At 36.4% G+C, this 14,549-nt stretch overlaps 1 protein-coding gene and 1 long non-coding RNA gene across 4 annotated transcripts in view; one reads left to right on the top strand and one right to left on the bottom strand.

Moving 5' to 3' along the window:
• Positions 1-14,549, top strand: part of LOC106059529 (uncharacterized) — a 134,760-nt gene that overhangs the window by 106,391 nt on the left and 13,820 nt on the right. For all 3 annotated transcript variants that reach the window (XM_056039053.1, XM_056039051.1, XM_056039052.1), the window contains 7 exons: positions 1,770-1,874; positions 3,273-3,354; positions 4,024-4,126; positions 5,926-5,990; positions 8,636-8,759; positions 10,165-10,274; positions 11,532-11,643. In XM_056039053.1, coding sequence (XP_055895028.1) covers positions 1,770-1,874; positions 3,273-3,354; positions 4,024-4,126; positions 5,926-5,990; positions 8,636-8,759; positions 10,165-10,274; positions 11,532-11,643 — 701 coding nt within the window. The remainder of the gene's footprint in view (positions 1-1,769; positions 1,875-3,272; positions 3,355-4,023; positions 4,127-5,925; positions 5,991-8,635; positions 8,760-10,164; positions 10,275-11,531; positions 11,644-14,549) is intronic.
• The window catches only part of LOC129927793 (uncharacterized), a 29,821-nt gene continuing 18,499 nt past the window's right edge, over positions 3,228-14,549 (bottom strand). The window contains exon 3 of the long non-coding RNA XR_008779468.1: positions 3,228-3,332. This is a non-coding gene — a long non-coding RNA (uncharacterized LOC129927793). The remainder of the gene's footprint in view (positions 3,333-14,549) is intronic.

Below are 14,549 nucleotides of genomic sequence, written 5' to 3'. Positions count from 1 at the left end.
AAATTAGACTGCAGTTACAAAGCTTTGGGATATGTGGCTGATCGGCATGAACCGTTTGGCTACCTATCACGGAGGATTGAGTTCGACTCTCGACTCCAACTGAGTTTGTGTTTGGTGAAAGCCTCCCCCTACCAGCCACATGTCTACAAAATGAGAATTACAAAGCTTCTATCAACTCACTCTGTCTGTCTGGTAAACAGTGTGTAGGCCTACACTTTATTTCTCCAACACCCGTTTTCGGTTAATTTCTTGCTAGTTTCCATTAATATAATGTTTCGACAATCCTAGATCTAAATAATTCAAGCTTTTTTCATTTTAATCATCTTATGATTTAGATTGTACATACATATAATTTGAGTACCTAGATCTTTATCGATCTAGAAATGTAGAAAAATACAAGATACTGAAGTCCTTCGAAGAGCGGGTCTTCAAAGCAATCTTCGAAGAGCGGGTCTTCAAAGCAATCTTCGAAGAGCGGGTCTGTAAAGCATCCACACAATCCTGATGAAGTCCCAGCTGCGATGGGCAGGACACATCTGCAGAATGGATCCCAACGCATCCCTAAACGACTTCCGTATGGCCAATTAATGGGAAGGAAGCGCTCACAAGGTGGAAAAAGAAAACGCTTTAGGGACACACTCAAAGCATCTCTGAAAGCCTTCAACATTGACTCAGCCACCTGGAAGACAGAAGCACATGACAGAGCATCATGGCGGCGCGCTGTGAAAACTGGTGCACAAATTGACGAGGACAAAAGAACAGCTCTGGCAGAAGAAAAGCGTCACAGAGGAAAAGGAAGGCCAATAGCACTAGCTCTAGCTGGAATAACCTGCCCAGTGTGCAGCCGAACATTCCCGGCTCACATAGGTCTCACCAGCCACATGAGGTGGCTCAGAACCCTAGCGCAAAGCCCTCAGCCCCCTGGATGTCAAAAGTGGTTAACATCGAACCATGATGGACGAACGATATATATAATGATTATGAGTATTATATGTTACATAGTTTACGTTTGAAAAAAAAACAACAAATTTTACTTCATATAACTACTTTACAAAACAACGCTTTGTTTTAGGATCTTTTTGCGTAATGTTAAGAGACTGTCTCGTCCACTCTAGTTCAATAGGTCTGTGTTATGTCCCTTCAGAAATTTACACTTCTGTGTAATGTCTCCTCTACTGTGAAACAAATACAAACAAACAAACAACTAAACGATTAAACAAGCAAACAAAACAAACAAAAACTAACTAACAAACCAAATAAATAAACAAAAGCAAGCAAACAAATAATTCAACAAAACAGTCCATCAAAAAGGCCAAAAAAAAACAAAAAAACTAAAACAAACAAATAGAAACAAATAACCATTAAACAAATTAACAACAAACCAACAAAACAATGAAGTTTATTTTAATACAAGATCTGCTGCCATTAGTAATTAATGTCATATTCCCCAAAAATTAACCAACTAACCAGTGGCGTAGCTAGAAATTTGCCATCATTTGGGGCTTGACCATTTTGGGGTCCACTGCATTTTGAGCAATATTTAATGTAAAAAAAATATTCGAACATTCATTTGGGGACCCCTCCAAAGTGGGGTCCGGGGGGATTTTCACATTCTCCCCTTCCTCCTCCACCCTAGCAACGCCACTGCAACTAACTGTTTATAAAATGTCCAAACGTATGTCCAGATTTAATCTCAGTCTTTTGTTAAATGTCACATTTCGAGTCGCTTTAACTAATAAGCATCTAATTGTTATTTAATCGCAAAACAGACTTTCGACTCACACTGTGGGACAATAAAAGAACTTTAGTTGATGGAAGCATGTCCATCTTAGTTGGTTTACCACCGCTGAAAAGTTTTTATCCTCGCGACTTTGGTAAGCATACGGATATGTATTCATTATTTTTAAGTAAGCCACTTACTTTGGTCAGCATACAGATATGTTTTCATTTCTTTTGAGTAAGACAATTACTTTGGTCAGCATACAGATATGTTTTCATTTCTTTTGAGTAAGACAATTACTTTGGTCAGCATACAGATATGTTTTCATTTCTTTTGAGTAAGACAATTACTTTGGTAAGCATACGGATATGTATTCATTCTTTTTGAGTAAGACAATTACTTTGGTCAGCATACAGATATGTTGTCACTCCTTTGAACCAATTGTCCTCCAGAGATGATACAAGATGCACACACTCTGTGTTCGTTTCAAACTTATCCTTGTTTTGGTTTAGCGTTGAACTCTTACATTTATATACAGTTGGCGTTTCGGCAGAATCCTTCAGTTTTTAAATATAAACATGATATCCTCTTTTCTGACTTTATAGATCATAGTTCATTCGATGTCATCCCTTTTTGTTTTTGTTTTTTTGATGTTTTCTTGTTGTTTGTATATATTAATGCTTAATTAAATCTTCCTTCTTTTTTCATATTTAATATTATTAATAATTTTCGTTCTAAACTATACATGAAAAGCGTCAATAGAGAAAAAAATTTAAACATTTTCTGGTAAAAAATGTAGAACGATTATCTGGGAAGTAAATCTACCCAGTTAGAAGGGCATTACTTATACCCAGTTAGAAGGACGAAAATCATACCCAGTTAGTAGGGCATTACTTATACCTAGTTAGAAGGACATTACTTATACCTAGTTAGTAGGGCATTACTTATACCCAGTTAGAAGGGCATTACTTATACCTAGTTAGAAGGACATTACTTATACCTAGTTAGAAGGACATTACTTATACCCTGTTAGAAGGACATTACTTATACCTAGTTAGAAGGACATTACTTATACCCTGTTAGAAGGACATTACTTATACCTAGTTAGAAGGACATTACTTATACCATGTTAGAAGGACATTACTTATACCTAGTTAGAAGGACATTACTTATACCCTGTTAGAAGGACATTACTTATACCCTGTTAGAAGGACATTACTTATACCTAGTTAGAAGGACATTACTTATACCTAGTTAGAAGGACATTACTTATACCCTGTTAGAAGGACATTACTTATACCCTGTTAGAAGGACATTACTTATACCCTGTTAGAAGGACATTACTTATACCCTGTTAGAAGGACATTACTTATACCTAGTTAGAAGGACATTACTTATACCTAGTTAGAAGGACATTACTTATACCTAGTTAGAAGGACATTACTTATACCCTGTTAGAAGGACATTACTTATACCCTGTTAGAAGGACATGACTTATTTTATTTTTTTCCCTTTATTTTTAAAATAAATTCAAATTATTTCTCCTGATTAGGCAAAGCGTTATGGCTGTACATCGCACGCTTGAATAATGTGCCCAAACTGATTGGTATATCTGAAAACAAAACAAAAGAAATGTAAGTATGAGACACATTTTTTTATGTTTATGAGTTTATAATGCCCCAAAACAATCCACTGAAGACCCTTGACAATATGATTTTGGTTCAGGAGTGAGAGCTAAGCTCTTCATCAAACCCTCTGTTTGTTACAAAGCTTTTCTCATGTAAATTATGAGTCAGTCTGATGTGAATCTACACAACCACACTCTATAGTAATAATGTTGTTGTTGTTTTTTTTTGTGTGTAATGCACAAATTGTAAGACAAATCTACTTACGGAAATAAAGTTATTATTATTATTATTATTATTATTATTATTTATCAACTCACTCACTTGGAGGATTTTTTCCCATGGTATTTTTCCCACTTCCCATTCTCGTTTCAACTTGAAACTCTGCCCAATGAATCATGTAAAGTAAAGTAAAGTTTCCCTTTCAGACCTTGCGATCTATGGGGCAGATGATATAAAGGTTATCTGTTTCTGTGGCCCATGGTTAACGATAGTGTTTTGCCGATGTGCCAAAAACCCAAAACATCAAAATATCAAATATCAATAATGACTAGTCAAAATATTACTTTTACTAATTCCACCCTGATATACCCATTATTCTTGTTTTGCCATTCTATTTTAATGGCCCACAAAAAGTAATTGAACTAATGCCTTCGTCCTCTACATGTGTGTGCACAGAGAGTCGCCCTCTGATATAATGAGTGACGTCTTGTCCGTGGAGTTCTTCAACAAGTCTACGTTCAGTATGAACGAACCTGTCATTCTACATTTTACTTTGAAGGTAGGGCATTTCTAGAAAGGTAGGACATTTCTAGGAAGGTAGGACATTTCTAGGAAGGTAGGACATTTCTAGGAAGGTAGGGCATTTCTAGAAAGGTAGGACATTTCTAGGAAGGTAGGACTTTTCTTTGATGTAGGACTTTTCTTTTATGGTAGGGCATTTCTTTACAGGTGGGTCTGTTCTTTAAATGTAGAACTCTTCCTTATTGGTAGTTTTCTTTGAAGGTAGAACTTTTCTTTCAAGCAAGGATAGTTATAAAAGAGTTGCAGCTTTGACACCAGAAGAATTGTTTTTTTTTTTGCTTTCAATAAAGACATTCGAAAAGTTCACTCATATGTAAATAGAGTAGGTAGAGTACGAAATCCTCACCGCAGAGGGAAGGAATATGTAATTATTTCACAAATTCTTTTTGAATGCCCCACAGATTTTCTGAATTCCTTCTTGACAGGTCAGGGAAGCCACATGCTCTTGACATGTAAGGCAAAACTCTGATATGGGCACAGCATTCCCCCCGAAGACGCTTTAAAGACCAGCTTAGAGGCCAGTTTGCATGACATAGAAGAAAGCAAATGGCAGCAGGTGGTTTCCTAACGAGATAGCTGTAGATTTATTACAAAGACCGTGTGACGGTGGAAAGAGAACTTATAGGACCTATACCGATCACTGCATAGATTATAATAAGGAAATTTCTTTGATGACCCACAATGTTTCAATCCTTCTTTTGACCAATCTTAGATCAAGTCATTCCGTCTGTTTGGTCAAAATCTTTTACAAATGATTTCTACCACCTCCCTATCTTTAAACAAGTTGAAACTTGGCAGAATTAATTTTAAGGTCGATAACTACTCGTTAGTAAAACAAAAACAGCAACAATTGTTAATCAATTAGTCGTAATTAATTAATTTGGTTTAATTGAAAAATGTATTAAACCGGCGACCGGGAGACCCATGACAATAATCCCAATAATGTAGAGAATTAGGCCGATTGTTTAAATTTATTAATAAGAATACACTAATAAAACCTTTTATTTTTATTTAATTTTTATAAATGGTTTTGTATGTTTATGGTTAAATTTGGAGTCATAAAAAATAATTGCATGGTTGAGTCACAATAATTTTTGCGATTTCACTCAATATAAGCGAGATTTTCTTAAAGAGTTTGCTTTATACAAAGCATATATCAACTCTCTGTGTCTGCCTGTTAAAACGTTTGTACACGTATTTCTTCCACACCCTAATCTGGAATCAAGTGTAAAATATTGAATAATTATTTCTTGTACCCGACCAAACAAGAATACATTTTAAAAGAATTAGTTAATTACTTATTGGTAATCAAATATTTTGTTAGGAGGTATAATTTAAATTATTCACCTTTATAAGTTTTTGCAGAGAATTAGGTCGTTGCTTTAAAGTTTGAAACGAACAAAATGATAGCTAGGAACTTTTCTATTCACATAACCACGTCGCTGGTGTGATGGTTTTAGGAAGTTTGGGCTCATGAGTTCAGTCGTATAACCTTTTTTTATTTTATAAAATACATGCCAAATTCAATCACGTTTCCTTTACCCAGATACGCCCTTCATCCAGCCCCACGGTCCCGCCTTTTCCCAACTGGTCCGGACAAGTGATAGAATCACAGCGTATTGAACAAAAGCTCAAATCATGAAATTTCGCTAATCAAAAACAATCGGTAAAAATATTTCTAATCGAACAGATCTATTCTTGTTAGTCTAGATCTATTAGAAATTGAGTATCCTGACTCATGTATTTTGTTAGTTTATTTCCCATTCTATCACTCAGAATGTAACAAGGCTAAGTTATGGAAGGTTGATATGCATGTCATTCGAGAGCAATAAAGAAGATGGGTCAGTATTGTACATCAATCATCCATTTATCTAGCTTTCTTCCTTTCCGATTTATTTATCTATTTATATATCGGTCTGTCTGTCTTTCTATCTTTTCTGTCAGCTGATCTATCTCTTTGTCCATGATTGATAATTATACTCTGACTTGTGGGCTCTAAGCTATACCATGTGTTATGTGATTTTGATATTAAAGGGGACATTGATTGCAACATCCATGGGGACATTGATTGCCAAATTATCGGCGCTATCAACTGAAACTTTCTTGGCGGCCTCTATCAAAGAGAACGTAAATGTCGCGTCACCAGCGTCCTAATGTCCTTGCTCGGAAGGTTTTTAGATCATCCTCTTGTGAAATAGCATTGCATGAGACACAAAGTCAGCAGCTTCCAACTACAATTAAAACTGTATTCTTCGTTATTGTAAGACCTGACTCATTTTAAAAGTCATGCTTCAAGCTAAAGGGGAGGGAGCAAAGAAAAGTTGGCTGGACAGCGTGAAAGAATCGACCGCCAGCTCAAAGTTGGCTGGACAGCGTGAAAGAATCGACCGCCAGCTCAAAGTTGGCTGGACAGCGTGAAAGAATCGACCGCCAGCTCTCTTCATATCTGTTACAGTATCTGTAACGTGCGCTGAGTAAGAGAGGAGGATAGCAAGGTTCTGAGAGTTAATGGTAGAATCTCTTGAGAGTTAATGGTAGAGTCTCTAGAGAGTTTATGGTAGAGTCTCTAGAGAGTTAATGGTAGAGTCTCAAGCGAGTTAATGGTAGAGTCTCTTGAGAGTTAATGGTAGAGTCTCTTGAGAGTTATTGGTAGAGTCTCTAGAGAGTTAGTGGAATGGTCTCTTCAAAGTTAGTGGCTCTAGAGATTTAGTGGAATGGTCTCTTAAGAGTTAGTGGCTCTAGAGAGTTAGTGGTATGGTCTCTTAAGAGTTAGTGGCTCTAGAGAGTTAGTGGTATGGTCTCTTAAGAGTTAGTGGCTCTAGAAATTCTAATAGTCATTCGAATGATTTTACTTAAAAAATAGACGTCTGCATGCTTGGATTTATAAATCCACTTGCACTACGGAATAAGCTAAAGGACCTAAAAGCGAATTCAAAAATAAATATATAACATTTGAGAAGTTTATTACATTCCCATATGCATTTGAAATAATTAATTTTTGCCGATAGGGAACATTTTTCAGAGCTAAAACCATTTTTCCAAAGCTCTGTCATTTCAGATTAAAGTACTGATGCGAGCAGGATTTTCGTCTATAAAATTAGGAAGAACCTACTGAGTTCGTGACTGTGTGATTTAAATTTGAAGAACTGTCTCTTGCTTACAGTGACGAATTTAACTCGTAATATTACAGATTTGGTGGAAATGGACAATGAGGACATATCTCATAAGCAAGTGAACTTGCATATATATATATATATATATATATTGTTGTAACTCTAGGGTAGGCACTCAACGAAAAGGCAAGCAGAACAACACAGTTTAACAGGAAATAAATAGTTGTGTTTATTCACTAGGGCAAACACATAACCTCCTTCAGCTTCCTATATGAGTCTTACTACTAAGTATACCAGTCCCTTGCTACTTAACCCGAATGTGGACCAACGACAGCCTTCCCCGCTTCGCACCAGATCCCGACTACAACCTTCAGGCCGCACAAAAGTTGGCCTCTTAGTTTCCCAAACATTCAGACTCTTCACAATCCCTGATGCACTGTTCTTCTCTCCATTCTAGTGTCTTCCTGTTGACGTTCACTAGTGCGCTAGTGCGCACCTCAAGCACTGGTGCAAGGCAGGGTTACAACAATATATATACATATGTATTTTCCTTCCTTTAAAACTGCACGTGTGACGTTGCCCTCAGTTTCGCAGCTGAGATGTCTCGAGTTAGAATCATTGTAAAGACGTTTTTAACGAAATTGAGTCCAGCCATATTTAATGGATACCTGACATTAATTGACATTAATTAAGGAAAGGAAGGTTTATCGTGGTGACGACCATATGGCACCCTCGTTAACTATCGACTCTAGAGAACGTGGGGCCTTACATTATCTGTCCCGTAGATCGCAAGGTATCATTGGTAATTTAGTCAAGTTTACTTTACCCAAGAATCATTCTCTTACAAAACATGTTTATCTGGTAGAGTATTTTATCTGCTGTGGGGGGGGGGGGGGGAGGTGAATGGTAAAGCGTTTGGCTTCAGACCCTTAGGTTTCGGGTTCGAATCTCTTTGAAACCTGAGATTTTTAATGTATGAATATTGCTATAACTTAGCCAAATAACCTCAACGAAAGGATTATAAAATAACAAAATAGAATGTTTAATAACCAAATAGGAAACTAGATCTAGAATTACACTAATCACATCACAAGCGTCGTTTTCATCTCTAATCATCGGCCATCTTGACTTCCTCTCTTATTTCATCTCTCGGTCCTGTGTCTCATGGTGCGCAGTCTCACACCTAATGACAGCGTGCATTGTAGAGTCATAACAATATTTAGGACGTCCCAGAAGCAGCTCTAATGGGTTTAGGCGGTTTGTCGTTGTGCTGGCCATAAGGTATCATCGTTAACCGACGGCCATAGGAACAGATGCTCTAAGGATCACAAGCTCTGAAAGGGTTACTTATCTTTTACTTATTTTATTTGCAGGGTTCGTACCTCATTCTGGTCCGAATTTGGTTGTTACAAGAAGTTTCAGAACCTAAGCCATGTTCAATGCTTCTGCACGCATTTTTCAAACTTTGGGGTTCTAATGGATATCTACGAAACACAGGTAATGGTCGTAGTGGCGTAGAAGTGAGAATATGTTCCATGATGTAAAAACATCTCAAATCTGTTTATTTTTCTTTTAAAAAAAATGGTAAAAATAAATCATAATTAACATTTCGATCTATCAAAATGTCTAGTTACAAAAACTTTCTGTAGACTATGTGTCAACTTATTAAAAACTACTTGTAACAAACTAAGTGTAACGCAAATACTGTGTAACCTACCTAGAAAAATTATGTGACCTAGTTAGAAACCTATGAAGTCAAAAACAATGTGACCTAGTTAGATTTTTATCAATTTAAAAAAGTGACCTAGTTAGAGTTTTATCAAGTTAAAACAATGTGACTTCATTAGAGTTTTATCAAGTTAAAAACACTATGATCTTGTTAGAGACTTGTAAAGTTAAAAACGATGTGACATAGCTAGAGACTTCTCAGGTTTAAAGAAAATATGTGACCTAGTTAGAGGCTGTGTGACCTAGTTAGAGGCTGTGTGACCTATCATAAGACGTTAGTCATAGATAATGTAACATAGTTAGAGACGTGTGACCTAATAAAAGACCTTAGGCAGAGATTTTGTGACTTAGTTAAAGGCAAAGTGACATAGTTAAAGGCAAAGTGACCTAGTTAGAGACGATGCCTGAAAATATGTATGCTTGAGTCTGATGTATCCTTATGTATACTAGAAATGGCATGATGACAATAAAGCAACTCAGCGTTGTGGTACATATTCCACTTCTCCAGTTATATACAGTCATGTGATGCTTTCAACAAATGTAGATCTCTATCTCTGTAACTCTTAAATCAATCATACTTATTACTAGCTTTTTTTTCTCATAGAATTATAATAATACTGACCTATACCATTTTTCTTACGATAGAAATACATTTGAATTATCAGAATCTTGGAACTAACTAGAAAATTGAACATGTCAAGAAATTATCTGTTTCGTTCAAAATTTGTTTTTTTGTGTTATGAAAAAGCTAGCAAGTAGCAAAGATCTTAACCGGCAACGAAATGCCATCCGAAAGGAGAAAAAGACAGTCTCTTCCAACGCACCGCACAATCATGCTGTAACATGCAAAGTATGCGGGCGGAAAATACCTCTTCTAAAAAAGAAGTTTTTTTTAGCCGCAATAAGAAATGATTCGACATAAACCATAGTCTCCTAGTGATGGGAATGAGTCAGCCAATTATTGCGTCAGATCAATTTATATATATATATATATATATATATATATATATATATATATATATATATATATATATATATATATATATATATATATATATATATATATATATATATATATATATACATTACCTGAACATGTTTGATCGCGTATTCAAAAGGCTAAGTGAACCAATTGTTAACCAACTGTTAAAGTTGTATGATCTTACATCCACAGCGTTCATTGAGCGAAGCTCACGAAAAAACTCTGAGTATTATCTCTTATGTCGGCTGCTCGGTCTCCATATTCTGCTGTGCGAGTCTCATCGCGATCTACCAGGTGTTGAGGTATGTGTTTGTAGAACTCTCTACCAGGTATTGAGGTATGTGTTTGTAGAACTCTCTAACAGGTGTTGAGGTATGTGTTTGTAGAACTCTCTACCAGGTATTGAGGTATGTGTTTGTAGAACTCTCTACCAGGTATTGAGGTAGCTATCTCTCGAACTCTCAACTCTTGCACCACAAAACAAAACATTTTAACGTTCTTTTTTTTTAAACTTTTGTGTTAATTCATTCACGCCAATCTGGGGCCGGCTCTGGGTTTACTTGAAAACACAAACTCTCTTTGTATATTTTTTTCATATTTATTTATGCATCTGATAAGTACTTACTAAGACAATGGATTTTGATTTAGATGCCACAAAAAACTTTAAATAATCACTAGGCAAGCAAAATATAAATAATCCTTTAAAAAAAAAACAAAGCTTATCTAATGGTAAGAACTAAGCACTTACGATCATATATCTCACTAATGTTGATGCTTTTTCCTTTATTCAATATCAAACAAAATAATTAATAACCAATAATTAATTGACTAACTAGTTAATTTTTTAAAATTTGTGTTTTGTTAGGTACAATAAATAATTATTTATAGTTTCAACTTGATCTGAGAATGGGTGTGGAAAAAAAAGTGTGCAGTTATCTAAGAAGACCAAACTCACCAAGGTTATTTTCCAGACTTCTCATTCTCGGATCAAATTGAAATTTCTCACAAGTATTCATTATCGTTGAAAAAAATTAGTTAATTTATTATTGATAAATATGTTATTTAGTTTTATTTAAAAAGGGAGATAAATATTTCCATATTGAGAGATATGGCAGTAACTCTCAATGTTTTTTTTTTCTTATATAATCTTTTTTTTTAAAGTATTGTTAGATTTTGCTGTTTTTAGGATCATGGATGTATAGTAATATTAAACCATCTCTTGCACCATCGTAACCAAGAGGGGTTTTGAGTTTTAAATAAGCTTTACACATAAAGAATAATATTTGATTCGTTACTTTAGGATTCGGTTCGAATAAACGGCTGGTCCGATTAACCAGTGGTCACATAAGCCGGAGTCAACTAAAAGTACAAATTTTAAAACAATAATGAGAATCAGGACCAGAGAGAGTTGATAATTTGAACGGAGCTTCTGCATACTTTTTTAAAGAAAATTTTAAAAGTAGCAATAAAACAAGTGATAATAAATTTGATTGAGAATTGTATGTATTGTAAAGACAGGTGTGTTAGTATAAATCTTATGCAATGTACCTTTTTTTCAGACTCAGAGGAGACCGAGTTCTTATTCACCAACAATTTGCTCTTTGCATGGCTATAGTTCAGATCATATTTATCGCCATGGTGCAGCTGACAAATTCATCATTGTTTGACACAGTAAGTAATTGAGTATATATAGTTTATTAGTATGTCTCAAGAGACAATAGATGTGCCCAGATGTTTTCCATAGGTTGGTTTCTCCCCCCCCCCCTCACCACCACTTTCAGAATTAGCCTCTTGTCGATTGAGTATACCTCCTGTTGCTTTAATTCTTTCTCTCCTAACTGACGATATCAACGTTGATTCCTCCAGAATGTGGTAAATAATTACGGAGAGAAAGAGTTAATTTATTTCAGTGCACCTCTTGTTCTCCCATAAACAGCGAAACTCAGAATAACTCATGACATTTGCAAGAAGATAAATTGCTCATCTGTTTCCAAAATCTCGTCGCAATGTTACTGGGCCGTCCCCTTTTAGCCTCTTTTCTTGGGGTGTCCAGATTGACGGCTTGTCTTGTGATTACGAATCCAGGCTTGCGAAGGGTATGGTCAAACTGGTGTGTTATTAGTTCAACGAACTCATGGTCTACGGGTATGGTCAAACTGGTGTGTTATTAGTTCAACGAACTCATGGTCTACGGGTATGGTCAAACTGGTGTGTTATTAGTTCAACGAACTCATGGTCTACGGGTATGGTCAAACTGGGTGTGTTATTAGTTCAACGAACTCATGGTCTACGGGTATGGTCAAACTGGTGTGTTATTAGTTCAACGAACTCATGGTCTACGGGTATGGTCAAACTGGTGTGTTATTAGTTCAACGAACTCATGGTCTACGGGTATGGTCAAACTGGTGTGTTATTAGTTCAACGAACTCATGGTCTACGGGTATGGTCAAACTGGTGTGTTATTAGTTCAACGAACTCATGGTCTACGGTTATGGTCAAACTGGTGTGTTATTAGTTCAACGAACTCATGGTCTACGGGTATGGTCAAACTGGTGTGTTATTAGTTCAACGAACTCATGGTCTACGGGTATGGTCAAACTGGTGTGTTATTAGTTCAACGAACTCATGGTCTACGGGTATGGTCAAACTGGGTGTGTTATTAGTTCAACGAACTCATGGTCTACGGGTATGGTCAAACTGGTGTGTTATTAGTTCAACAAACTCATGGTCTACGGGTATGGTCAAACTGGTGTGTTATTAGTTCAACGAACTCATGGTCTACGGGTATGGTCAAACTGGTGTGTTATTAGTTCAACGAACTCATGGTCTACGGGTATGGTCAAACTGGTGTGTTATTAGTTCAACGAACTCATGGTCTACGGGTATGGTCAAACTGGTGTGTTATTAGTTCAACGAACTCATGGTCTTCCTCGACTACTTGATTTCGTCCTTTTGAAGTGTTGACAAACACGCTAACCGGCTTAGATCAAACTTCAGTAGAACCAACCGGCTTAGATCAAACTTCAGTAGAACCAACCGGCTTAGATCAAACTTCAGTAGAACCAACCGGCTTAGATCAAACTTCAGTAGAACCAACCGGCTTAGATCAAACTTCAGTAGAACCAACCGGCTTAGATCAAACTTCAGTAGAACCAACCGGCTTAGATCAAACTTCAGTAGAACCAACCGGCTTAGATCAAACTTCAGTAGAACCAACCGGCTTAGATCAAACTTCAGTAGAACCAACCGGCTTAGATCAAACTTCAGTAGAACCAACCGGCTTAGATCGAGGCCATCAGTTATAGAAGGCCTCAACACTGACTGCGACGTCGCAACCTGTGGGCGTTTTAGACCAATAGCTCCTTGCCAGAGCCATGAAATGTGATTTTTCAAATGACGTTACAAATGCAAGGGGAGATGAATCCCCTTTGCTCTTGGTGTGATGAACTAATATAAAGACTTAGCTAGTGTTCCTGTACGAGAATTGTTATTCATCTTACTGCTCTCTAATAAGACATCTTGTCTTCTCTGTATGTCGTTGAGACAGCTTCAAATACCTGCATTTCAGTACAAATTTTCTTCTTGCCTCCCGATCCTAGTAACAATTCTCATCCATAAACATCATTGGTATCTGTGGATGTTGTCTTGTGACCCCACTGTCGATTAGAGCTGAACGTGTCTTGAGTTTAGCTCCCTTGTTAAATGTGGCTAAGACGTAGAGACGTACCTTAATAAGCAGGTCAAAAGTAGGTCTTCGTAATCACGTGAAATACTGCATTCCTATATTTTGGACTGGAAGACATTACTGTATTACATAACATTGGTATAGCCTAGATTTAATATCATAATATAAACTCATATCTCTCCTTTTTTTTTCTAAAACATGGCTTATCCTTTGGAAACTTATTATAGAACGAATAAAAATTAATCTAGAGGTAAAGTAATCCTCCTCCAGCCAAATGTGCAGTATGTGGAAGCTGACGGGGCCTAACTTCGGACGTTGCAATACTTTGGTTGTGCATATCGGGATCTCTAGTTGGTAGTTTGACCAACGGAAAGGGACAGAGAAAGTAAAAAAAAGTTTACAATATTTAAGAGATAAAATACAATCTCTTTGAAAAAGAAAGTCATACCCAAAATATAGAGCCGATACAAATATGAAAGGTTAGAACATAAAGAAGAGGACGATTGGGAGAGTTCTTGAAAGAAAAAGTCAAACTAAACAATGATGACATACTGAAAGATCCTTTTTGACAACTACTTTAAAAACAAAACACTTGTTTATGCTTCATGTGAAAGGGCTCGGCGGAAAATTGTATTTACAGTGCTAGAAAAAGGGGACACAAAATAATCCTAAACCTTTCCTATACCTGCTGTAATCTTTAAAGTAAATACACACTAATGCTAAGTTCATGTGGGTGACACGTCAAGGTCTGCATAGAACTGTAAACAGGAATCCATTTATATTCTACAAGCTTTCAGTTTCTACACAGAAATGTAAATTAATGAAAGGGATAGGGTTAGTTTGTTGAGTCCGTAAGTTTTAAGCTTCATGTCAAGTCTACTGTGCATTAATT

The sequence above is a fragment of the Biomphalaria glabrata genome, chromosome 8, assembly GCF_947242115.1.
Source record: "Biomphalaria glabrata chromosome 8, xgBioGlab47.1, whole genome shotgun sequence".
NCBI lineage: Eukaryota > Metazoa > Mollusca > Gastropoda > Planorbidae > Biomphalaria > Biomphalaria glabrata.
Note: the sequence above shows the minus strand (reverse complement) of the source record. Positions and strands in the feature narration are given on the sequence as shown.